Source organism: Mobula hypostoma, chromosome 4, assembly GCF_963921235.1.
Source record: "Mobula hypostoma chromosome 4, sMobHyp1.1, whole genome shotgun sequence".
Taxonomy (NCBI): domain Eukaryota; kingdom Metazoa; phylum Chordata; class Chondrichthyes; order Myliobatiformes; family Myliobatidae; genus Mobula; species Mobula hypostoma.
Window position 1 is genome coordinate 197,131,493 of NC_086100.1, and position 26,732 is coordinate 197,158,224.

Consider the following 26,732-nt stretch of genomic DNA (forward strand, 5'->3'; position numbering starts at 1 on the left):
TTTTACTATCCATTTTAATATTATTTGCTAGCTTGCTTTGATATTTCATCTTTTCCCTTCTAATGATTTTTTTTTCCATTGTTCTCTGTAGGATTTTAAAAGCTTCCCAATCCTCTGTCTTCCCACTAATTTTTGTTTGTTGTATGCCCTTTTCTTTGCTTTTACAATAGCTTTGACGTCCCTCGTCAGCCATGGTTGTACTGTTTTGCCATTTGCGTATTTCTTTATTTTTGGAATACATGTGTCCTGCACCTTCCTCATTTTTCCTAGAAACGCACGCCATTGCTGCTCTGCTGACATCCCTGCCAGCAGCTCCATCCAATTTACTTTGGCCAACCCTGCTCTCATACCACTGTAATATCCCTTACTCCACTGAAATACTGCTACATCAGACTTTACCTTCTTCCTATCAAATTTCAAGTTGAACTCAATCATACTATGACCACTGGTTTCTCAGGGTTCCTAAGCTCCCTAATCGCCTCCGGTTTATTACATAACACCCAATCCAGTATAGCTGATTCCCCTCGTAAGTTCAATGACGAACTGCTCTAAAAAGCCACCTCTTGGACATTCAACAAACTCACTTTCTTGAGATTCATTATCAACCTGATTTTCCCAATCGACCTGCATGTTAAAATCTCCCTTGACTACCAGTTCCAGCTCCAACTCCTTAATGTGGTTTGTCAGAAGCTGCAACTGGATGTAGTTTTTGCAGTTGTAGTGGTCAGGGATACTGGAGGTATCCTGCCTGTCATCTCTACCTAGCTGAGCAGATACAAGGAAGAGAAGGGAAAAAGTCTTGTGCTTTTCTTTCCTTTGCTCTCTCTGAGTAAAGCCGCTCTTCAATGAAGTATCGAAGAGCTAAAATGCCCATTAGCCGCTGGTCAACATTCTATTTTGCTGCTGTGAACCGCTCCTACCTTTTATCCTTGGGCAGTAGACCTGATTGAAGTCTCCTCCTTCCAATGTCCAGATTAGCCACTGGTCAAAGCTCGATTTTTCGATAGTTGGTGCTAACCACTACGCTACCGTCTCAACCCTCAAGTGTTCGGCTGGATACATCTTCAATGCTGTGAGAGTCTCTGCCTCCTTGTACAGTGCACTTTTGACTCCATTCCCCCTCAACTCCCCCTCCCAGGTGATAAGGTTCCTCCTCAAATCTCCAGATCTCCCCATGGACCCTCACCGATTTTTATCGACGCAGCATGGAAAGCATCCTATCTGGATACACCATGGCTTGGGACGGCAACTGCTCTGCAAGTGCCCACAAGAAACTGCAGAGAGCGGTGGACACAGCACAGAGCATCGTGGAAAGCTAGCTCTGGAAATCCTTCTCAGCTCATCTCATCCAACCCCATGTGATTATGGAACATGGAACGAAGAACAGTACAGTGCAAAACAGGTCCTGTGGCACACGATGTAATGCTGAACAAATTTAACCAATGGCTCCTAACTAATCTAATCCCTTTTCCCTGCACGTTGACCATTTCCTTCCCTTCTCTGCATATTCACATACCCATCTAAGAGACTCTTCTTTGCTGTCTGCCTCCACCACCACCACCTCAGCAGAGAAGTCCAGGCATCCACCACCCTCTGTGTAAAAAATCCGCTTTGCACATCTCCTGCCTACTTTTCCCCCTCTCATTTTAAATACACGCCCTCTAGTATTAAACACATATTATACAGGTGCAGTGAAAGGCCTTGGCCTGCATCGTTGACTCTTTATTCTCCTCCATAGATGCTGCCTGACCTGCTGAGTTCCTCTAGCATTTTGTGTGTGTTGCTTTAGATTTTCAACACCTGCAGAAATCTCGGTGCTTATCTTTATTAGACTTTGTGCAAAGGGAGATAATATTTTGTAAACACAAGAAATTCTGCAGATGCTGGAAATCCAGAACAACACACACAACGTGCTGGAGGAACTCAGCAGGTCAGACAGACAGCGTCTGTGGAAATGAATAAACAGTCCATGATTTAGGCCGAAACCCTTCTTCATGACTGGAAAGGGAAGGGGTAGATTTGGAAAATGGATCCTCCCAGGATATAGAAAGGAACAAAGAGGCAAGTTGAAAGGGTAAGAGGGCTTTCAGACCCGCACAGGCAATTCAGTGGTGAGTGTTAACTTTAATAATAGACTGCAAACAAGAAAGAACACATAGAACAGGGAATGAGGGAACTGAAGGCTAGGAGCAACTGGTTGAGGCCAGCTGGTTTGATGAGTGAACAAGGACTGTGGATGACAGTAGGGTTTAAATAGGCTGCAGGTAATGAGTCTGGAACATGTGGCAGGTGACGCCTGTTAGCTGGGTGGAGAATGGGAGGTGCCTTCATGTGCAGGACTGACATTGTGGAGTCAATCTTTTTCTCTCTAACATTCCATGAACACAGATTCAATAAGAGCCTCCATATAAAAATACACTGACCCTTTCACGTAGATATCGCTCATCTTCTCCCCTGTGATGCTGAGGTCATCCAAGATCACGTCATAGGTGTTCCATATAATGCAGCGTAGGTAGAACCTGGAATGGAACAGAAACTTAAAGAGACGAACTCCACACTGGAGCAAGATTCTGAGGAACAGGCCTTGTGTCTGATCAACACCTTTGGCAGATTAAATTAGATCAGATTAGCTTTATTTGTCACACGTACATTGAAATATTCAGTGAAGTGGGTCGTTTGCTTCAACAATTAACACAGTCCGAGGATGTGCTGGGGACAGCCTGCAAGTGTCACCACGCTTCCAGTGTCCACATTGCTTGTCCACAACTTACTAACCCTAACCTGTACGTCTCTGGAAAATGGGCAGAAAGCAGAGCACCTGGAGGGAGCACATAGTCACAGGAAGAAAGTAAAAACTCAATACAGACGGCGACAGGAATTGCACCACCATCGTGACCGCTGGCACCGTAAAGCATTATGCTAGCTGCTACGCTACTGTACCACCCTGGTAAGGTAAAGGAGAAAGAGTCTCACCTCTTGGCTTTGCGAGGATTTATGTTGAACGGGGGTCCCGGGGTTCCGAGTGATTTTGGGAAGATGTCCACCCAGAGCTGGACCTTACCCTAGAGAGCAAGAAACGAAGCAAACACACCATGTAAGGCAGAGAGTTGGCTGGACTGAGGCTAAATATGATTAGTTTTGATATATACAATGAACAGCATGGATAGAGGAGCCAAAAGGCTTGAATAATACCAATGGTATGTCACCAAAGACTCTGGCAAATTTCTACAGATGTGCCATGGAGAGCATTCTGACTGGTTGCATCACCATCTGGTATGGGGACACCACTGCACAGGATCAGAAAAAGCTGCAGAGGGCTGAACTCAACCAGCTCCATCATGAGCAGCAGCCTTCCCACCATCAATGATATCTTCAAAAGCTGATACCTCAAGAGCGCGGCATCCATCATTAAAGACCTTCATCATCCAAGACATGTCCTCTTCTCATTGCTACCATCAGGGAGGAAGTACAGGAGTCTGAAGACACACACTCAATATTTTAGAAACAGCTTCTTCCTCTCCACCGTCATATTTCTGAATGGTCACTGAACCTGTGAACACTACTTCACTATTTTATAAACATGAGAAAGGCTGTAGATGCTGGAAATCCTGAGCAACACACACAAAATGATGGAGGAACTCAGCAGGTCAGACAACATCTATGGAAATAAATAGTTTCATGCTTCAGGCTGAGATTCTTCTTCAGGACTAGAAGGAAGGGGGAAGAATAAAAAGGTGGGGAGAGAGGGAACGGAAGGTGATCGGTGAAGCCATTTCTGATACCCAGCATAACTCCCTTTGACAGTATGTTAGTATGTTACAAGAAGAAATATTTAAAAAATAAGTAAGTAGTGCAAAGATTGAAAAGTTTTGATGTGTCGGTCCATGGTCTCCCCTAGTGCCAAGATGAAGCCACTCTCAGGGTGGAGGAGTAGCACCTTATATTCCGTTTGGGTAGCCTCCGATCTAATGGCATGAATATCGATTTCTCCTCTCGGTGAACAAGTTCCTCCCCTCACCCCTTCCTCCATTCCCCACTCTGACCTTTTACTGCCTCTCCCCTGCCTATCACCTCCCCCTGGGTCCTCTCCTTCCCTTTCTCCTATGGTCCACTCTCTTCTCCTATCAGATTCCTTCTTCTCCAGTCCTTTGCCTTTCACGCCCAGAGAATTGTTGAAATATCTAGAAGGTCAGGCAACATCTATGAGTCTTAATGAAAGGTCTCAGCCCAAAACATCAACTGTTTATTCCTCTCCATAGATGCTGCCTGACCTGCTAAGTTTCCCCTGCGTTTTGTATGTATTGCTCTGGATTTCCAGCACATGCAGTATCTCTTCAAAATTTAAAGTACATTTAATATTAAAGTAAATAAACCATAGACAAGCTTGACATTCACAAAGAAACACAATAGAATCCACAAAAAAGCCATATACATCAAAGACTGTCAAATATCCAATGTGTGAAAAAAGAACAAATTGTACAAACAATAAAAAATAAACAAATAGTACACAAAACATTAATTGCAGGGTCCCTGAAAGTGAGTCCACAGCCACGGAGCCAGTTCAGTGCTGAGCCGAGTGAAGCCGGTCCAGGAGCCCGACTTCTGCAGGCCATAGCCACGGAGCTAGCAACTGAGGCAAGTAAACCTTTGTGTAATATTGAGCTGAACACTGTTTCATCCTTTGTCCTTGGCCTCGACACATTAATCTTTTAATCTGCGTCGGCTCTTAAATCGGCTAATCTTCGGTCCATTTTCCACTCTCAGGCCTGAGCCCTGCCACCTCATTCCAGTATGAGGGATGAAAGGTGAAAGATTTAACTGGGACTTGAGGAGAAACCTTCCCCAAGAGGACTACAACCGTATCATGAATTTGAGGCTCATGTGTATCAATGAGAGCTCCCGGAGGGATATCTTGAAGTCAGGGCTTTATGCTTTGGCTCTTGGTAGGGTCATCCATGCCAACAGGTCAAAGGGTAGAGGCCATACTAAGAGTGGTCCACCAGTCCTGCAGGTTTGGGAGTTCTACTCAGGGCTAACAACCCTGACTGGTCAAACAAAATTGTTACAGAAACAGCAATGAAGAATCCTTCTGCAACTGAGTACGATGATATTCCTGAGTGTCCACCCGGGATGCGCATGATTGTCAGCAGTGAAAACCAAGAGGAAGTTACTGACATGATTAAAGGAAGACCTGAAATCCACAAGAGATGGAGAAGCTTCATTGCTGCCCTAAATGCCAGTGGCATAATGTGCAGTAAACAAGGAAGTTAGTGGGGAGAAACCCCCATGCAGAGAGTGGTACGAATGTGAATTGAACTGTCAGAAGTAATTAATAACAATATTCTAAAGATATTTGAATAAGTACATAATCGGAAAAGGTTTAGAGGGATATGGGTCAAATGAGGGCAAATGACCCCAGTTTGATAGTTATCTTAGTCAGCACGGACAAGCTAGGCCTAAGGGACTGTTTCTAGGCTGCACTAGTCTATAGCTCTGTCACTACAAAATTCCTCATCTCTGCCCAAGGCATTGGTCAGACCACAAATGGAGTATTGTGAGAAGTTTTGGGCCCCTTATTTAAGAAAGAGAGTGAGAGAGGGAGACAACGTGTGTGTAACAGAGAGAGTGAGAGGATGCAGAGGAGGTTCACAAGAATGATCTCAGGAATGAAATATTTAAGGTATGAGGAACATTTGATGGCTCTGGGCCTGTACTCGTTGGAGTTTAGAAGAATGGGGTGGGGGTGGGGGGTTCCTACTGACACCTATTGAGTATTGAAAGAGCTAGATACAGTGGATGTGGAGAGGATGCTTCCTATTGAAAGAGAGTCTAGGACCAGAGCGCACAGCCTCAGAAGAGAAGGACGTCCATTTAGAACAGAAGATGAGGAAGAATTTCTTTAGCCAGAGGGTGGTGAATCTATGGTAATGATTTTCACAGAAGGTTGTGGAGGCCAAGTCACTGCGTGTATTTAAAGCCGAGGTTGATTAAGTTCTTGGTTAGTCAGGATGTCAAAGGTTACGGGAAGAGGCAGGAGAATGGGGCTGAGAGGGATAATACACAAACATGAGGAAATATGCAGATGCTAGAAATCCAAAGCAACACACACCACACATGAAGTGCTGGAGGAACTCAGCAGACCAGGCAACATCTCGCAAAACAAATAAACAGTCGTCATTTCGGGCCAAGATCCTTCTTCAGTCGGCCGTTTACTCTTTTTGATAGACGCTGCCTGGTCTGCTGAGTTCCTCCAGCACTTGTGTGCGTTGAGAGGGATAATAAATCAGCCACAGTGGGATGGGGGAGAACACAATGGGTTGAATGGCATAATTCTGCACCTATATCTAATCCTAAGTGGCGGGGTGGAGTCAGGTCTTTACCAAAGGAGGCGTAAGGCACTCCTTCCCTCCGTGAGCCTGCAGGTCACTCTTCGGCAAGGTGTAGCACCTGCTTAGCCCCTCACGATCAGGGTCATGGGAGTAGGTGGTGGATGGTCGTATGAGCAGCTGTTGTATATCACAAGTCCTGGTTATGTGACCACTGACGCCAGGCAGACAATCTCTGAAGAGTATTGACAATGGCTGGGGTCACCTGTCTTGTAAAGCCACTGCCCAGAAGAAGGTAATGGCAAACCACTTCTGTAGAAAAATTTGCCAGGAACAGCCATGATCAGACCCACTCTGCAGAAAGAACACGGCAGGATCGGAGGGAGCGCAAAAGGTATTCACCAGGATGATGCCTGGATTGGAGGGCTGTAGTTACAAGGAGAAATTGGATAGGGTGGGTTGATCCACACTGGAACACTGTCTGAGGATTCACCTCAGCGGATCTAAGCATGGCCTTGTGTCACTCTAGCTGATCCCTATCACCGTGAATTCCAACCCTTCACAAATAAAGGCTAGACTCCATTAGTCTTTTGAGCACGTCGCTCTTTTGTACATTCTCTGAGTATCATCACCATATCACGTTGGAGAGGCTTGTGAGCTCTTGAGATCCCGAGAGTGATGTCGTCTGGAGGTTAGCTCCTGGTAGGGTCAGCCAATGCAGTAAGGTCAAGGGGGAGATTCCAGACAGAGCAATGCAACCAAGACCTCAGCGGTAGAGCTGGCATGACAATGGCAGTGAAGGTGGGGGAAGGCTGGAGAAGTAAGACTTCTCCAGTCGTCTTGCATTCTACACCACTGGACCCTGACCCTGATCTGTCCCAAGAAGCATGTAGTGGCTGCCCACGCATCAGCTTCTCCACATGAAACAAAGTCACACACAGGCGTCCTCCATTAAGGGAATCAACCCTAATATCCCAGGTATGTGAATCCTGGATTGTCCCTACGGTCACCTGAGGGCTCACTGACAGACAACCTCTTTGGTGAACATCATACTCAACTTGAGTGAACGCGCTACTTTTTTTGCCTAAAGCAAAGTTTAGCCAGTTCTGGCCCATTGCCATGGTAATCACAAAAGTAACTGGCGAGGTTAAGGAACCTTTTATATAACAGAGCACTCAAAGGTGCCAGATTGTAATCAGAGAAGCAACAAGTTGACTTTGGACCACAGAGTAGGATATGATGCCAGCTGGCCTGAAGGAACATCTCAGAGGAGCTGAGGGGTGGAGGGATTAACAAGGGAGTTTCAGAGTGCAGCACAGCACCTGGGAGATGAGGTGGTGTATCTGGGCCACACAAGCCTCAGGGGCTGGAGAGAGAAGGGGCAACCTTGGGCCGGCGGCTACTGGCAAATTCCATGCACAAGGAGGTACAGATGCTCTCAGGTTCTGCAGGAGTTACAGGGAAGGGGTTGGGGGAGTGGGGAAGAGGCTCAGTCTCATTCGCTGTATTGTCAACAGGTTTGAGGCCTTAATCTACTTGTTGGAGAGGGTCCAGAGGAGGTTCATGAGAATGATCCCTGGAATGAAAAGGTTAGTATATGAGGAGTGGCTGATGGCTCTGGGCCTGTGCTTGTTGGAGCTTAGACAAGTGAGGGGGGATCTTATTAAAATCACCAGGTCAGCAGTCTTCTGAACGGGCATGGATAACTTCACTCATCACAACTCTGAACTGATTTCGCATCCTATACACTCACTGTCAAGATCTCTATAACTCATGTTCTCCGTATTATTTATTTATTTATTTATTTATTTATTGTTTGCACGATTTGTCTTCTCTTGCACATTGATTGTTGGTCAGTCTTTGTTCATGTATAGATATTTTCATAAATTCTATTGTATTTTTTTATTTTCCTGTAAATGCCTGCAAGGAAATGAATCTCAGGGTAGTATATGGTAACATTTACTTTGATGTTGATGTTTGACCTACCTAATATTGAAAGGCCTGCATAGAGTGGATGTTAAGAGGATGTTTCCAGTAGTGGGCAAGTCTAGGACCAGAGGGCAAAGTCTCAGAATACAAGGACATCCCCTTGGAACAGAAGCGAGGAGTTTCTTCAGCAAGAGGGTGGTGAATCATTGCTATAGATGGCCATGAAGATCAAGTTGTTGGATATATTTAATGTGGAGCTTGACAGGTTCTTGATTAGCAAGGATGTCAAAGGTTATGGGGAGAAGATAAGAGAATGAGGTTGAGAGGGATAATAGATCAGCCCTGATGGAATGACAGAGCAGACTTGATGGGCCGAATGGATTCAGAGGTAGAACAAGGTAAAACAGTAATAGAATTAGAGTCAGATTCAGTTTATTATCACTGACGTACACCGTGAAATTTGTTGTTTTGCGGCAGTAGTACAGTGCAATACATAAAATATTACCTTATGTTACAATAAGAATATATAGAGTGCAAAAAAAAGAAAAATAGTGAAGTTGTGCTCATGGGCCGTTCCATAATCTCATGGTGGAGGGGAAGAAGCTGTTCCTCTAATATTGAGTGTGGGTCTGCAGGCTCCTGTACCTCCTCCCTGAAGGTGGTAATGAGAAGAGTCTACAGAGAGGAGGTGGAAGAGCTCGAGTCCTGGTGCAAGGCAAATAAGCTCATCCCCAATGCCAACAAGACAAAGAAGATGGCTATTGACTTCAGGAGAACTTGCATCACCCTCACACTCTTCTTTACATGGGTGGCACAGCAGTGAAAATTACGAGCGGTTTCAAACTCCAGTGAGTACACATCTAGGACAACCTCTCATGGTCCCACAACACATCATACACAAACAGAAAGCTCACCAACACCTCTACTTTCTGAGGAGGCTGAAGAGAGCCGGACTTTGCACATCTATACTCACATCATTCTACAGGTGTGCAAAGAGAGAGCATCACTGCATGGTATGGAAACTGAACTGTAGTGGACAGGAAGTCTCTACAACGGGTAGTCAAAATTGTCCAATGTATCACTGGCACCAGCCTACCCACCATCAAGGACATAAATACAGAAAAGTGCAGGAAAAGGGCCAGTTATATCATGAAGGATCCCACCCATCCTGCTCATGGACTGTTTGTCCCACTCCCATCAGGGAGGAGGCTATGTGGTATCCACGCCAGGACCACCAGATTCAAAAACAGTTACTTTCCCAAGCAGTAAGGCTGATCAACATCTCCACACACCAACCGATCCCTCCACACCCCCAAACAATACAACTTTATCATTTCCTGTCAGAGCCACTTTACATACAGACACTCCTGTGCCTAGCATCACTATGGGCATACAATTAATCTATGTATATAAGCTATCATATGTATTTATATTTATTGTGCTTTTTATTATTGTTGTGTTCCTTATCTTGTGTTTTTCTCCTGTGTTGCACTGGATCTCGAATAACGACTACTTCATTCCCCTTTACATTTGTGTACTGGAAATGACATTAAATAATCCTGAATCTTGAAGAGGGCATGCCCTGGATGTTGAGGGTGCTTCATGATGGAATTCATAGAATATAGAATAAAGACCATGAGACATAAGAACAGAATTAGGCCATTTGGCCCATCAAGTCTACTCTGCCATTCCATGATGGCTGATTTATTATCCCCCTCATTCTCATTCTCATACATTCTCCATATGACCATTGATATCCTGACTAATCAAGAACCTATCAATCTCTGCTTTCAATATATCCATTGACTTGGCCTCCACAACCATCTGTGTCAATGAATTAGACAGATTCACCACCCTTTGGCTAAAGAAATACCACTTCATCTCCCTCCGATCCTAGACTCACTGACCATAGGAAACATCTTCCCCAAATCCACTCTATCCAGACCTCTCAATGTTCAATAGGTTTCAATGAGATCTGCGCTCATTCTTCTGATTTCCAGTGTACAGACTCAGAGCCATCAAACGCCACTCCTCATATGTTAACCCTTTTATTCTCAGAATGTAATGATGAGACTTCATAAAGCACGGGTGAGGCCACACTTTTGAGTATTTTGAGCAGTTTTGAGTCCCTTATCTTAGAAACGATGTGCTGAAACTGGAGAGGGTTCGAAGGAGGTCCATGATAATGATTCCAGGATTGAATGGCTTGTCATACGAAGAGCGTTTGATGGCTCTGGGCCTGTATTCACTAGAATTCAGAAGAATGAGGGGTGACCACATTGAACCTATCGAATGGTGAAAGAGGATGTTTCCTACGGTAGGAGAGGCTCAGACCAGAGGACACAACCACAGAATAGAGGGGCATCCTTTTAGAATGGAGATGAGGAGGAATTTATTCAGCCAGAGTGGTGATCCTGTGGAATTCTTTGCCATAGACAACTGTGGAGGCCAAGTCTTTATGTGTATTTAAGGCAGAGATTGAGAGATTCTTGACTGGGTAGGGCATGAAAGGACACAGGGAGAAGGCAGGAGATTGGGTCTGAGAGGGAAATTGGCTCAACCATAATGAAATGGTGGAGCAGTCTCGATGGACCAAATGGCTTAATTCTGCTCCTATATCTTATGGTCTTAGGGAATCATTCCTGTGAACTTCCTCTGGACCCTCTCCATTGCCAACATCTTTCCTTAGATAAGGGGACCAAAACTGTTCACAATACTCCATGTGTGGTCTGACCAATGCCTTATAAAGGCTCAGCATTATAAAGTGTAACAGCTACAAGAGAGAGTGCAGTGCAGGCAGACAATAAGGTGCAAGGTCATGAGGTAGAATGTGAGGCTGAGACTCCACCTTAAAACACTTAGCTGCCTAACCCCCTGAGCTGCAGAATCCAAGCCTTAACCCCCCTGATCTGCAGAATCTATGCCTTACCTGCTCGATATCGGGCTGCAGTGGGCTGTAAAGGGACCTGGTTTCCACGTGCTCTGGAACCAGTCCTTGCTTGCGCAGCACGTATAGCGCCAGCCTCTCAGTGGGCGGTCCGAGGTGGACGTTTAAAGTCACTCCGTCCTCTGCAAGGGGAAAGAACAATCAATACAGTGTCCATGAGACTCTCTGCCACCTCACTGGTTGCTCTCTGAGAAAGGGAGGGGCTGGGGAGGAGGCTGCTGGGACTATCAGTACATCAGAACATAGAACAATACAGAGTTCAGGCCCTGAGTTCATGCTGACCCCTTAACCTACTTCAGGATCAATCCAACCCTTCCCTCCTACATAGCCCTTCATACTTCTGTCATCCGTGTGTCCAATAAACAGGAATACTACCAGACTAGACATCACCAGGCATCATCCCTGAAAAAGATGGCAAGAGCTTGTCATCGAAACATCAGTTATAATTGATACTTGTCCCGGCAGGAAGTCTGAGAACAGTTTATTTGTCATATATGCTGGGAAAGCACTAGATCTCTTTTTTCATCCATGTGCCTATCTAAGAGCTTCATAAATGTCAGAAGGCTGCGTGTTCGAATCACGTCAGGGTCACCAATGTAGCCACGCGCAAACGTCCTACTAAAGAAACACACGGAGGCAGAGCAGGCTGAACTCAGAATGCCTTTACTGATTCAAAATCGCGCGCCTAAATCTCCCCTCCCATGGACCCCTGTGACCTGCGGGGCGGACGTGACGTCAGACTGTCCCTGGGTAGTTCCAAACGCGCTACCGCGTGTCTGCCGGCAGCTCCTGATGGCATTTCGAGTCCCGTGTGTGCGGGCCGCCACACCCTATTATATCTGCCTGTACCTCCACCCCTGGCAGTGTGTTCCACGCACCTGCTACCCTGTGTGTAAAAAACTTACCTCTGACATCCCCTATACTTTCCTCCAATCATCTTAAAATTATGCCGTCTCGTATTAGCCATTTCCACCCTGGCTGTCCACTCTATCAATCTCTCTTATCATCTTGTACACCTCAATCAAGTCATCTCTCAACTTCCTTCATTCCAAAGAGAAAAGCCTTAGCTCGCTCAACCTATCCTCATAACACATGCTCTCTAATCCAGGCAGCGTTCTGGTAAATCTCCTCTGCACCCTCTCTAAAGTTTTCACGTCCATCCTATATGATGCCACCAGAACTGAAGGCAGAACTGGGACATGAGAAAAAACTCTGTAAACTCCACACAGACAGTGCCAGAAGTCAGGTTGAAGCAGGGACTCTGGAAACATGTGGCAGCATGATAAGGCTAACATCTTCCCTCAGGCTGTGAGATGAATGAATATCCTGTCACCACCAAGATCTCGTCACCAGGAGAGCGGGCTATTCATTGTTCACTGTTCCATATACACACAATCCACTGCTTGGAAAAGTTGCCCCTCGTGTCCCTCAGCTTAAACCTATGTCTTCCAGTTTTAGGCACCCCTACCCTGGGCAAAACGACTGTCACCGTCCACCTTATCGATGTCAATTGTGATTTTATAAACCTACATCATCATTGCATGGTACAGAAGCTGCAAGGTATCAGACCACAGGACCCGACAGAAGATAGTAAAAACTGCCAAGAAGGTCATTGGAATCTCCCTTCCTCTAGTTGTGACATTTACCGGGAGTGTTATAGATGAAGAGTCCAAAGCATTGTCGAGGATCCCTACCACCCATCCCACAATCTCTTTGACCTACTACCATCAGGAAGGAGGAACAGGAGCATCAGGACTAGGGCTACCAGACTGGGTAACAGCTTCTTCCCTCAGGCTGTGAGAGTAATGAATACCCTGCCACCACCAAGGTCTCATCACTAGGACAGCCAGATGTTTACTGTTTATCTGTGCTGCGCACTACAACATTTTGAATCATATTTCATTAGCTTGTTTGTGTTAATATTTTGTTTTATGTGCTGTGCGTGATATATGTTGTGTGGGTTCACTGTGCTCCAGAGGAACATTGTTTCATTTGGTTGTATATATGTACAGTTATATGACAATAAACTTGAAAATGACTTCGCTCTTATTCCTCTCAGCTCTAGTCCTTGGGAGCAGTTTCCTCTGAGATTGTGTGATCTCAAAGCGTTATACCTCAATGCGTGGAGTATAAGAAATAAGGTGGATGATCTTGTTGCACTTTTACAGAATATCACGTATGTTGTTGTGACTGTCACTGAATCATGACTTGTAATTGGGAGCTGAATGTCCAAGGTTAGACATTGTACTGCACGTATAGGAAGGTATGTGGAGGGGGTGGCGTGGCTCTGCTGGTAAATCAGTAGAAAGATGTGATGTAAGATCGGAAGATGTTGAATCCTTGTAGGTTGAGTTAAGAAACTGCAAGGGTAAAAGAACCCTGATGGCACTTATATACAGGCCTCTCAACAGTAGATGGGATGTGGACCACAAATTACAACAGGAAATAGAAAAGGCATGTCAAAAGAGTAATGTTATGATAGTCATGGGAGATTTTAACATGTAGGTTGATTGGGAAAATCAGGTTGGTATGGTAATGGATCGCAAGAGACTGAGTTTGTTAAATGCCGATGAGATGGCTTTTTGGAGCAGTTTGTCATTGAGCCTACTAGGGGATCAGCTATACTGGATTGGGTGTTATGTAATGAACCAGAGGTCATTAGGGAGCTTGAGGTAAAAGAACCCTTAGGAGCTAGTGATCACAATATGATTGAGTTCAACTTGAAATTTGATAGGGAGAGAGTAGTCTGGCATAGCAGTATTTCACTGGAGTAGGGGAAATTACAGTGTTTTGAGAGAGGAGTTGACCAAAGTAAATTAGAAGTGGGTGTTGACAGGGACAACAGCAGAGCAGCAATGCTATGAGTTTCTAGAAAAAAAAATGAAGAAGGTGCAGTATAGATATATTCCAAAAACAAAGAAATACTCAAATGGCAAAACTGTACAACCGTGGCTGACAAGGAAAGTCAAAGCTAATGTAAAAGCAAAAGAGAGGGAATACAAAAAAGCAAAAATTAGTGGTAAGACAGAGGATTGGGAAGCTTTTAAAAACCTACAGGAAGCAACCAAAAAGATCATTAGGAGGGAAAATATGAAAAATGAAAGCAAGTTAGCAAACAGTATCAAAGTGGATAGTAAAAGCTTTTTCAAGCATGTAAAATATAAAAGAGAGATGAGAGTGGATATAGGACCACTAGAAACTGAGGCCAGAGAAATAACAATGGGGGACACGGAGATGGCAGATGAACTAAATGAATAGTTTGCATCGGTCTTCACTGTGGAAGACACTAGCAGTGTGCCAGGTGTTGAAGGGTGAGGGAGAAGAGAAGTGAGTGCAGTTACTATTACAAAGGAGAAGGTGCTCAAAAAGCTAAAAGATCTGAAGGTACATGAGTCACCCAGACCAGATGAACTGTGCCTTAGGTTTCTGAAAGAGGTAGTGGTAGAGATTGTGGAAGCAATAGTAATGATCTTTCAAAAATAATTTGACTCTGGCATGGTGCCAGAGGACTGGAAAATTGAAAATGTCACTCTACATTTTAAGAAAGGAGAAAGGTTTCAGAGAGGAAATATTAAACCAGTTAGCCTGACCTCAGTGGTTGGGAAGATGTTGGAGTCAATTGTTAAGGATGAAGTTATGGAGTTGTTAGTGACATTGGACAAGAAAGGACAAAGTCAGCATGGTTTCCTTCAGGGAAAATCTTGCCTGATGAATCTGTTTGAATCCTTTGAGGAAATTACAAGTAGGGTAGATAAAGGGAATGTAGTGGATGTTATATATTTGGATTTTCAGAAGGCCTTTGCCAAGGTACCACACATGAGGCTGCTTACCAAGTTGAGCCCATGGTATTACAGGAAAGTTACAAGCATGGTTAGAGCATTGGCTGATTGGTAGGAGGTAGCGAGTGGGAGTAAACGGATCCTTTTCTGGATGGTTGCTAGTGACTAGTGGTGTTCCGCTGGGGTCAGTGTTGGGATGGCTTCTTTTTATGCTGTATATCAACGATTAGATGATGGAATAGATGGCTTTTTTGCCAAGTTTGCCATTGATACAAAGATTAGTGGAGGAGCAGATAGTGTTGAGGAAACAGGTAGGTTGCAGAAGGACCTAGACAGATTAGGAGAATGGGCAAAAAGTGGCAAATAAAATACAATGTTGGAAAATGCATGGTCATGCGCTTTGGTCATAGAAATAAATGTGGAGATTATTTTCTAAATGGGGAGAAAATCCAAAAATCTGAGATGCAGAGGACTTGGGAGTCCTTGTACGGGGGGAGTTAGCGATGACGAAGGCAAATGAAATGTTAGCATTAATTTCAGTTTTAGGCTCCTCATCTAAGAAAAGATGTGTTGGCATTGGAGAGGGTCCAGAGGAAGTTTAGAAGGATGACTCCAGGAATGAAATGACTACCATACGAGGAATCTTTTGATGGCTCTGGGTCTGTACTCGCTAGAATTTGGAAGGATGAGGTGGAATTCATTGAAACTTTTCGAATATTGAAAAGCCTAGACAGTGTAGGTAGTGGAAAAGTCTCAGACAAGAGGACACAGCCTCAGAATAGAGGGGCATCCATTTAAAACAGAGATGTGGAGAAACTTCTTTAGCCAGAGGGTGGTAAATTTGTGGAATTAGTTACCACAGGCAGCTGTGGAGGCCAGGTCGTTGGGTGTATTTAAGGCGGAGATTGATAGGTTCTTGAATGGCCAAGGCATCAACGGTTACGGGAAGAAGGCCAGGGAGTGGGGGTGAGAAGGGAATAAAAAGGATCAGTCATGATTGAGTGGCAGAGCAGACTTGATGGGCCAAATTGCCTAATTCTGCTCCTGTATCTTATGGTCTTATATCTCACAATGCCCAGAGTCAGAGATTAAACTACAGTCAGAGTACTTATACGCACCGAACTCCGAGAGATGAAACTCCTGCCCTCTGAACAAGATCTTGTCATCCCTGTACACAGGGAGTCTGTCACCGTGTCTCTGTGCATAGATGTGCAGGCACTGTGTCGGTGTGAGCTGGTCTCGCCATCGGTTGGGTCCAGATCTGAAGGAGAAGCAGATGGATTGGGATGAAGTCCGGTTAAATGTAGAACAAAGAACAGTACAGCATGGACAGGCCATTCGGCCCACATTGTTGGGCTGATCAATGTCCCTTTCCTGAATATCATCCATATCCCTCCATTCTTTATGTATAGCACAGGCCCTTCAACCCACAATGCTGTGCCATCATCTGTCTGTCTAAAAGCCTCTTAGACTCCACCAAACTGGCTGATTCCATGACCAGCCCTAGTAAGCCATTTCAGGTACCTACCACTCTCTGCGTAAAAAACTTGCCCCTCAAATCACCTTTGAGCTCCCTTCTTCCTGACCTTAAAATCATGCCCTCTGGTGTTTGAGAACTCTGGTGAAAAGAGTCTACCTATACCTCTCGTAATAATAAAATCAACTATGACAGGTCTTTCTTCAGCCTCCACCCCCCCCCCGCCCCCAGAACATCGAACACTGAACAGCGTGTACAGGTCCTTCAGCCCATGATGTTGTGCTGACCTTTTAATCTACTCAAGATGAATCTAGCACTTCCCTCCCCCATAGCCTCCAGTTCTCTATCATCCATGTGCCTATCTAAGAGTCCCTTGCTGTGACTAGTGCTGGTAATGACTGAACCCAGGTCTGGAGGAATGACAGACTCTCACATAGGGATGGAGACAAAGACACATAGTACATAGGAATTCCAACAGAGCATTGGCGGCAAGACCAAGCGACACCATGAGACAAACCATTCTCTACACGATAACCCCTGATGAGTGCATTGCGGTAGTCTGTATTAAATAATCACAGGATGCAGAAAACCCAGGTCAGTCACAATTGACAAGATTAAACATAAAGCACAAGGGGTTTAACAACTCTAGTTGAGACAGCAACAGTAATTACAAGTGCTCGAGAAACTGAGAAGCCCAATGCTTCATGACAAGACACAGAGGCCCGCAGGACTCATGACGGTCCGTCATGGATCTGTCTACTCCACCACCCCTGGCAGGGCTTTCCATCGACCCATCACTCACTGGTTAAAAAAACTAATCTCCAATGTTCCCCGTCCGATCAGCCCTAAAATTGGACAGGAACATGGCTAGAACGTGAACACAGAATATCACAGTGTAGCACAGGCCCTTCAGCCCACAATGCTGTGTGGAAAACATCATGTGTGGTCTCAGTACCCAAGGAGGGCCAACCAAATGTCTTCAATGACTACCATCCAGTGGACCTGACCTCACACATCATAAGACCCTAGGGAGGCTAGTCTTAGCTCATTTCCGACCCCTGGTCAGATCAGCCCTCAATCCCCTGTAGTTTGCCTACCAGGAGCACATTGGAGTTGACGATGCTGTCATCTACCTGCTGAACAGAGCCTACTCCCATTTGGATAAGCAGGGCAGCACTGTGAGGATGATGTTTTATGATTTTTCAAGTGCCTTGAATACCATACAGCCCTCATTGCTGGGGGGAAAGCTCCACACATTGTAGGTTGGCACTTCCATTGTATCCTGAATAATGAACTACCTGACTGGCAGACCACAGTTTGTGCAGCTTCAGAGCTGTGTGTCAGACGTAGCTATGAGGAGCACAGGGAACCCACAGGGGATTATATTGTCTCCCTTCCTGTTTATCCTGTATAACTAGATACAACACTGGGTCATGTCATCTGCAGAAATTCTCTGATGACAGCAATAGTTGAGTGTATAAAGGGAGGATGGGAGGATGATACAGGGCCCTGGTGGAGGACTTTGTCAAATGGTGCAAGCTGAATCATCCACAGCTCAACATCAGTAAGACAAAGGAGATGGTGATGGACTTTAGGCGGACTAAGCCTGCATTGCTCCGTACTGACAGTGAGGACATGGATGTGGTGAGGACCTACAAGTATCTGGGGGTGCACCTGAATGACAGACTTGAGTGGAGCATCAACACAGAGGCTGGGTACAAGGGCCAGAATCGCCTCTACTTCCTGAGGAGGCTGAGGTCCTTTGGAGTACGCAGGCCTTTCCTTCACATGTTCTACAAAACTGTTTTTGCCAGTATAATCTTCTACGTGGTGGTGTGCTGGGGCAATGACATCAACACGAGTGATGCCAACAGGCTCAATAAACTGATTAGAAAGGCTGGCTCCGTTATAGGAGTCAAACTAGACTCACTGGAGATTGGGGTAGAACAAAGGACCCTATGGAAAATCCTGGCAGTTCTGGACAATGTTTCTCACCCTCTGTGTGCCACCTTGGCAAGAGAAGCACTTTTCGTAATAGTCTAAGACGACTGTGCTGCTCCACAGAGCGCGATATGAGGTCACTCTTACCCTCAGCCATTAGGCTCTATAATGAGTCAACCTGTAGTCAGGGAAGTGATGACGCTGGTTCCTATTAGACTGTTGAGGTAACTTATTTTTCATTCTTTTTTTAGTTCTCTTCTAATATTTGTATATCTGTGCACTTGTAATGCTACTGTGACACCGTAATTTACTTCAGGATCTTTAAAGTATCTATCTCAACCTACTCTAAGATCAATCTAACCCTTCCCTCCCATGTACAGACCACCATTTTTCTATCATACATGTGCCCAAGAGCCCCTAAGTGTCCCTAATCTGTCTACCTTTAGCACCAACCCTAGTATTGCATTCCAATCACCCACCAGTCACTGTTTAAAAAAGACTATCTCTGATATCCCCCCATGCTTTCATCCAATCACCTTAAAATTAAGTCCCCTCCTATTAACAATTTCCATCCTGGGAAAAAGCCTCTTATCATCTTGTAGACCTCTATCAAGTCATCTCTCATTCCCTTTCGCTCTAAGATGAAAGCTGTAGCAACGGGAGAGAAAGGATTCTAGGAGAGGATGGGAAATCTATTGGAAGAAAGGATTTTTGGTGGTGATGTGAAAGCTGCGGGAAGAAAGGGTTCTTGGGGAAATAGGATAGCTATGGGAACAGAGGAGAACGGATTCTAGCAGAGCACGGGAAATCTATTGGAAGAAAGGATTTTTGGTGATGATGTGAAAGCTGTGGGAAGAAAGGGTTCTTGGGGAAGACAGGATAGCTGTGGGAACAGAGAACGGATTCTAGGAGAGGATGGGAAAGCTGTGGGAAGAAAGGATTCTTGGGGAAATAGGATAGCTGTGGGAATAGAGGAGAACGGATTCTAGCAGAGGATGGGAAATCTATTGGAAGAAAGGATTTTCGGTGATGATGTGAAAGCTGTGGGAAGAAAGAGTTCTTGGGGAAGACGGGATAGCTGTGGGAACGGAGAACGGATTCTAGGAGAAGATGGGAAAACTGTGGGAACTGGGGAGAATTCATGGACAGTCAAAGGGAACGCACATGGAGTAAGTCTGGGGCAGGCCGCAGCAGGCACCATATCGCGACAGGAAGCGATTCTCCAAGTCGATGATAGTCTCTCCAATCTTCTCATCCTTTGACAGGAGGTCATAGTCGTACAAGGTGACCTTCAGATCCTTCTCAATGGGCAGGATTCCTGTTAGCTCATACATTCTGCAAAACATGACAGGGATGTTAGACACAAGAAGAGGCAGAGCACAGAATAATCATAAAACAGCTCACCCCTGGGGTATTGTGGAAGGAGATTCACTGTGTGTATGATCCATGTCCCGGGAGTGTGTGGAGGGAGCTTCACTCTGCATCTGACCCCGGCAGTGTGTGATCGGACAGTATGGAGGGAGCTTCACTCTGTACCTGACCCCGGGAGTGTGTGATGGGACAGTATGGAGGGAGCTTCACTCTGTGTCTGACCCCGGGAGTGTGTGATCGGACAGTATGGAGGGAGCTTCACTCTGTACCTGACCCCAGGAATGTGTGACGGGACAGTGTGGAGGGAGCTTCACTCTGTATCTGACCCTGGGAGTGTGTGATTGGACAGTGTGGAGGGAGTTTCACTCTGTCTGACCCCAGGAGTGTGTGATCAGACAGTATGGAGGGAGTTTCACTCTGTATCTGACCCTGGGAGTGTGTGATGGGACAGTATAGAGGAAGCTTCACTCTGTGTCTGACTCTGTGAGTGTGTGATGGGGCAGTGTGGAGGGAGCTTCACTCTGTCTCTGACCTGGGAAGCATGTGATGGGATGGTATGGAGGGCACTTCACTCTGTATCTGACTCCGTGAGTGTGTGATGGCATAGTGTGGAGGGAGCTTCACTCTGTGTCTGACCCCACTGTCCCTGTCCTGAGAGATTAGGTTTTGACACTGGCATCCATGAATGGAACAATACAGTAATAATTGCCCCACCTTGTTGGGAATAACATTTCAAAATAAAATTCAGCTTTTTGTTTAACAAATGAATCGTGCAGATAAAATAAATATATCCTTGAAACCTTGCTAATAATTAAATAAGCCTGTTGCTGCCTCATTGGTTCGAGGGTTTTCAAAGCCCAGACTCTCGGGTCAGTGTTGTGAGCCAGCTTGCGAGTGTGTGATTGTTTAAGTTGGCAAGAGGTGGACAGAGCATAGAGCAGCCAAAGGATAGGGAACACCTCGCCAAGGGTACATCCCACATGTGGGAGGCACCTCACTCGCTGAATCTTAAACACTCTTAAAATTCAAATAAGGGCCACTGCCAGATACAGGGCCCAGGGGACAGAAGTTGGGAGCACACAACTCTTGGTTTCTGTGGGCCATTCTTGGCCTAGCAATTCCTTAAGGTTGTCATACCCAGGGTGTGTGGGTGGGGGGCAGTGGGGATAAACTCCCACTACCTACCTATTTAATCCTCCAAAAGGTCTGCTTCACAAATAGCCTCTGATAACCAAGTCTAGCTCCTGGCTTTCACGTGTGGCTTAGCTACTAAGTTTAATAGAACTGTTTCTACTGAGAGGAGAAGGGGCAAAAATGGATTACTGGTGCCTTAAAACCAGTCGCTCAGGCAGATGGGGCTCGTCAGCTGTGGTTGGCAGCTCATGTAAGGAGAAGGAAAGCTCTGATCTCAAACCTCTGCTGCCTTGCAGCTCATGGGGAAGTCTTTGGGAGCAAACGCCAAGGAAAAATTTGGTGCTGGAGTCCCTAAGGCAGCCCTATGTTGAGTTCAATGTTGACTGACAACTCCTGCGATGTTGCTGGTGTCAGTCTCTGCCGTTCCTTTGGATTCATCAACCGTGTGGAGAGGGGGAGCTTGCTGTCCGTATTGTGCCGGCTTGCATACGGACTTCCTTTCACAACATAGACAGCTAGGATGTAACATCCATGGTCAACCCCAACCAACGGAGAGCCTGGTGAACTCACAATTTGGGTTGAACCCACACCTAGCTGATCCTAGTCGATCTTCTCCCTGCTCTGCAATGGAAGGTTGGGTATGAACCCCCTTACAAAACAGGTCCATGTGTCAGGCTCCCACTGGGCCAGGAGGATGTGAATTCAGTTTGTTTCACACTTACTTATCAGGGCAGCCCAGTTAACATAACGTTATTATGGTCCAACGCTGCCCAATTACAGCCCTGCGAACAATTAATCAACTAATCCATACGTTTCCTGGAATGGCGGAGGAACCAGGGGTTCAAAGTTCAAAAGTAAATTTATTACCAAAGTACATGTATGTCACCCTGAGGTTCGTTTTCTTGCGGGCATCCACAGTAATTAGAAAGAAACATCACAGAATCAATAAAAATCTACACAAAATTAAGAACAGGCAACCAGTGTGCAGAAGACAAAAAAAAGCGCAAATACAAAAAGAAAAGAAATAATAATGATAAATAAATAAATAAGCAATAAATATCAAGAACACGAGTTGTAGAGTCCTTAAAAGAGAGAGTTGTGGAATCAGTTCAGTGTTGGGGTATCTGAAGTTATCCCCTCTGGCTTAAGAGCCTGGTGGTTGAGGGACGACACGGTCATGGGGAGAAAGTACAAAATCCTTCCGGACAGTTGAACCAGGGTTGCTGGTGCTGTAAAGCGATACGCTAACTACGCCGTTCTGAAACCTTTGCTATCTAGCTCTGGGTGATCGATGGGAAGGTGGGTGAGGTGGGAGAAGGTTTTGATGTCATTGTGGTTAAACACCCCCTTGAGGTTCAGTGTCTAGGCCCATATGCTTTATTTCTGGTAGTCTGTAATGAGCTCAGCCCATGTCCCTGGTTCCTACATCCTCGTTTACTTCTGTTGTCAAGGGATCTCCACGCCTCACCTGCCAAACTCCGGGTTGAGAGTGCACGGGATGTAATTATCCTGGTCGCTAACCGACTTCTTTCCCAAAGAAACTTTCACGTATGGATCACACTGAAAGAGAGAGAGATCCACGTTTGTTTAATGTCAATTCCAGTATACAAGTGTAAAGGAGAACAAAATCATTGTTATTCCGGATCTGATGCAGCACAAAAAACACAATAAGATTGAAAACACAATAATTAAAAAGTATAATAAATATAAATACATAAAATAGCTTATATTCATAGATTGATTGTATATACATAAAGTGACTTACAGGAAATGATAAAGCTGTGGTGGTTGGGGGTGTGGAGGGGTGGGTTAGTGGGTGGAGGTGTTGGTCAGCCTTACTGCTTGGAGAAGGTAATTGTTTTTGAGTCTGGTGGTCCTGGCGTGATGCTACGTAGCCTCCTTCCTGATGGGAGTAGGACAAACTGTTCAAGCGCAGAGTGGATGGGATCCCTCATGATGTTACTGGCCATTTTCCAGCACCTTCAATTCCCCTTATTAGATACTACCTGACATGCTGAGTTCCTCCAGCATTTTGTGCCTGTTGCTAGCGAGAATGTAGTGTGTAGGGGATGGAGGAATGGGGTGGACTGCTGTGATAGGGTCAATACTGTGAGAAAAGGAATCATACTGTATTGGTGCTGGATGGGACAGAGTGTAAAGGGTGGTTAGAAAGATTTGATGCCATCAATCAGTTAATCTTTCTTGCTTCTGGAACGGAAGGCCGGGAGTTCACATTCCTGTACTGTGTCTCAGAGTGTGTAAGATGAGTGATAGCCTAGAATCACACAGCATTGAAACATGCCCTTTGGTCCATCTTGTGTAGGGTGACCAAGGTGCTAATCTCTGCTAGTCCAAAACCCTGCATTCGCCCAACATCCCTCTGAGGCCCTCTGGTGGTTGGAGTCGACCATGCATATTGTGTCATGTCTCACTACGTGATACACAAACCAGGGTTGTACAATATGGAGCACATGCTGCCCATGTAGCAGGCTACCCCTCTCCGTGTAGCTGATGAATCCAAAGGAACGGCAGAGACTGATACAATTTGGCACCAGCGGTGTTGCAAGAGTTCCCAGTCAATGCTGAGCTCAATGTAGGACTGCCTTACAATGTAGGACAGCTCCAGATTTTCCTTGGGGTTTACTCCAAAAGCCTTCCCCATGAGTGGGTGTAGCCGCCAGGCACTGGAGGTCTGAAGTCAGAGCTTTCCTTCTCCTAGATGAGCTGCCAACCGCGGCTGATAAGCCCCATCTGCTCGAAACGACCTGTTTATGGTGACGGTAACCCACCTGTGCCCTTTCTCCTGTCAGTAGAAACGGTTCCACCAGGCTTAGTAGCTAAGCCTCATATGAAGGCCAGGAGCTGGACTCGGTTGTCGGAGGCTATTTGTGATGCAGGCCATTGGGAGCATTTAATAGGTTATGGAAGCTTATCCCCAGAGCACCCAGCTCCACCCTGGCTCTGACACACTTACAGAACCATATGCCTCTAACCTTTCCTATCCACACACCTGTCTTTTACATGTAATTGCACCTGCCTTTACCACTTGCTCTAGCTACTCATTCAGATTTATTTATTTATTGAGATATAGCCCAGAATGGGCTCCTCCAGCCCTTCGAGCTGCACTACCCTGCAATCTCCTGATTTAACACTGGCTTAGTCATGGGACAATCTACAATGACCAATTAACCTACCAACTGGCACATCTCTGGACTGTAGGTGGAAACCCACATGGTCATGAGGAGAATGTACAACTCTTTACAGGCAGCAGCGGGAATTGAACCCAGCTGGCTGGTACCGTCAAGCGTTGTGTTAACCATTACACTACCATGCCACCCCACCACCCACTGTGTGGAAAAGTTGCCCCTCGTGTCCCTCAGCTTAAACCTATGTCTTCTAGTTTTAGAGTCCCCTACCCTGGGGGAAAGACTGTCACTGTCCACCCTATCTATGCCCTTCGTGACTTTATGAACCTACTTCATCGTTGTGTGGTACGGAACTTGCAAGACTCTAGTAAGAACCTCCAAGAGAATCAAGCTGAAGTTCAAATTTAATTGTCATTTATCCATACATGAATATCTATGAATACAGCCAAACGAAACAGTGTTACTCTGGGACAAGAAGCACAACCCTGTACCGACAGTCATACACAGCACAAAGCACTTTTAGCACAGATAAGTTGGCAGTAATCACGCAGCCACACAAATCCCTCCTGTACTGCTGCAACAGGCAAACCTGAGGTGTGAGGCCTAGCCCTTGCTACCACCAAGGCCACACAGCTTCTGCGCTGTCAGTCTCAACAATAAACCAGTGAACTAGACTCGCAGTATTTTACCAGTGTCACCCAGTTCTCCCTTCCCCCCATTTGTGACATTTACTGGGAGCATTTCAGACAAAGGGCCCAAATCATTGTTGGGGATCCCTACCACCAATCTCTTTGGCCCACTACTGTCAGGAAGGAGGGACAGGAGCATCAGGACTAGGACTGTCAGACTGAGTGACAGCTTCTTCCCTCAGGCTGTGAGACTAATGAATACCCTGCCACCACCAAGGTCTTATCACTAGGACAGCGAGCTGGTAACTGTTTACTCTACCTGAGAGTGAACAGTCACTGACACATTTCTGGCTTTAAGAGCTCACTGTCACATAGTTGTTACCATGAGTTTCATCTGAACATATGAAGGCCAGCAAGAAGCCACTCGGCCCCTCAAGAAGTCCCTACCCTCAATAAACTCATGACTGCTCTGATTGTTAACTTAACCCTTTAACCCTTCACTTTAAAGGCCTGGATAGTGTAGATGTGGACAAGGTGTATCCTACAATGGGTTAAGTCGAGGACCAGAGGACACAACCTCAGAGCAGAGGCTCATTCACTTAGAACTGAGATGAGGAGGAACTTCTTAACTCAGAGGGCCATGAATCTGTGGAATTCATTGTCACGGCCGGCTGTGGAGGTCAAGTCATTGAGTAGATCTAAAGTGGAAGCTGATAGGTTCTTGATTAGTCAGGGTGTCAAAGATTATGGAGGGAAGGCAGGAGAATGGGGTTGAGAGGGTTAATAAATCAGACATGGTGGAATGGTGGAGCAGACTCAATGGGCCAAATAGCCTAATTCTGCCCCTATGTTTTATTGTCTGATGGTCACTCCCCTTATTGATCAACCATCACCTTCCTGCCAATCGTGCTCTGCCTTAGAATAATCAGAGACTCTGAGGCCACTGCCCTTTGAGGAATAGAACGACAAAAACCCCCAACATTCCACGAGTAAAACTTTCACCTCACTCTGTCAGGGTTCTGACTCCTGCCAGGAATCCCAGCAAATAGCAGGTAGGACTTGCACAGTGAGAAGCGTGGTAGAACAGAGTGATCTGGGTATACAGATCCATATTTCCATGAAAGTAGCATCACGGTTAGATAGGGTCTTAAAGGCAGATTTTGACACATTCGCTTTCATAGATCAAAGTATTGAGTACATTGGTGAGACCTAATTTGGAGTATTGTGTGTGGTTTTGGTCACTTACCTACAGGAAAGATATCAATAAGATTAAAAGAGTACGGAGAAAACTTACAAGGACGTTGCCAGGGCTTGAGGACCTGAATGATAGAGAAAGATTGAACAGGTTGGGACTTTATTCCCTGGAGCGTAGGAGAATCAGGGGAGATTTGATAAAGATATACAAAATTATGAGGGGTATAGATCGGGTAAATGCAAGCGGGCTTTTTCCACTAAGGCTGGGTGAGACTACAACTAGAGGTCAAGGGTTGAGGGTGAAAGGTGAAAAGTTTAAGGGGAACATGAGGGGAAACTTCTTCACTCAGAGGATGGTGGAAGTGTGAAATGAGCTGCCAGCAGAAGTGGTGCTTGCCAGTTCAATTTCAATGTTTCAGAGAAATTTGGATAGGTACATGGATGGCAGGGGCATGGAAGGCTGTGGTGCAGGTGCAGGTCAATGGGAGTGGGCAGATTAATAGTTTGGCATGAACTCATTGGGCTGAAGGGCCAGTTTCTGTGCTGTAGTGTCCTATGAATCTAGAGTGGATAAATCCCCAGGGCCTGACAAGTTGTTCCCTCAGACCCTGTGCGAGGCAAGTGCAGGAATTGCTGGGGCCCTAGCAGAGATATTTAAAACATCCTTCATGACAGGTAAGGTACTGGAGTTTATGTTGTTCTGCTGTTTAGGAAAGGCTCTAAAAATAAACCAACAAATTAATGGCCCATGAGCCTGGCATCAGTAGTAGGAAAGTTATTAGAAAGTATTCTAAGGGACTGGATATATGAGTATTTGGATACACATGGACTGATTAGGGATAGTCAGCATGGTTGTGTG

General features: G+C 45.6%; 1 protein-coding gene across 7 annotated transcripts in view; it reads right to left on the minus strand.

Moving 5' to 3' along the window:
* dysf (dysferlin, limb girdle muscular dystrophy 2B (autosomal recessive)) overlaps nucleotides 1–26,732 on the minus strand; it is a 394,877-nt gene that overhangs the window by 49,710 nt on the left and 318,435 nt on the right. For all 7 annotated transcript variants that reach the window (XM_063047166.1, XM_063047171.1, XM_063047168.1 and 4 more), the window contains 6 exons: nucleotides 22,373–22,464; nucleotides 19,564–19,734; nucleotides 16,100–16,242; nucleotides 11,185–11,324; nucleotides 2,974–3,062; nucleotides 2,424–2,519 (listed from right to left, as the gene is read on the minus strand). In XM_063047166.1, coding sequence (XP_062903236.1) covers nucleotides 2,424–2,519; nucleotides 2,974–3,062; nucleotides 11,185–11,324; nucleotides 16,100–16,242; nucleotides 19,564–19,734; nucleotides 22,373–22,464 — 731 coding nt within the window. The remainder of the gene's footprint in view (nucleotides 1–2,423; nucleotides 2,520–2,973; nucleotides 3,063–11,184; nucleotides 11,325–16,099; nucleotides 16,243–19,563; nucleotides 19,735–22,372; nucleotides 22,465–26,732) is intronic.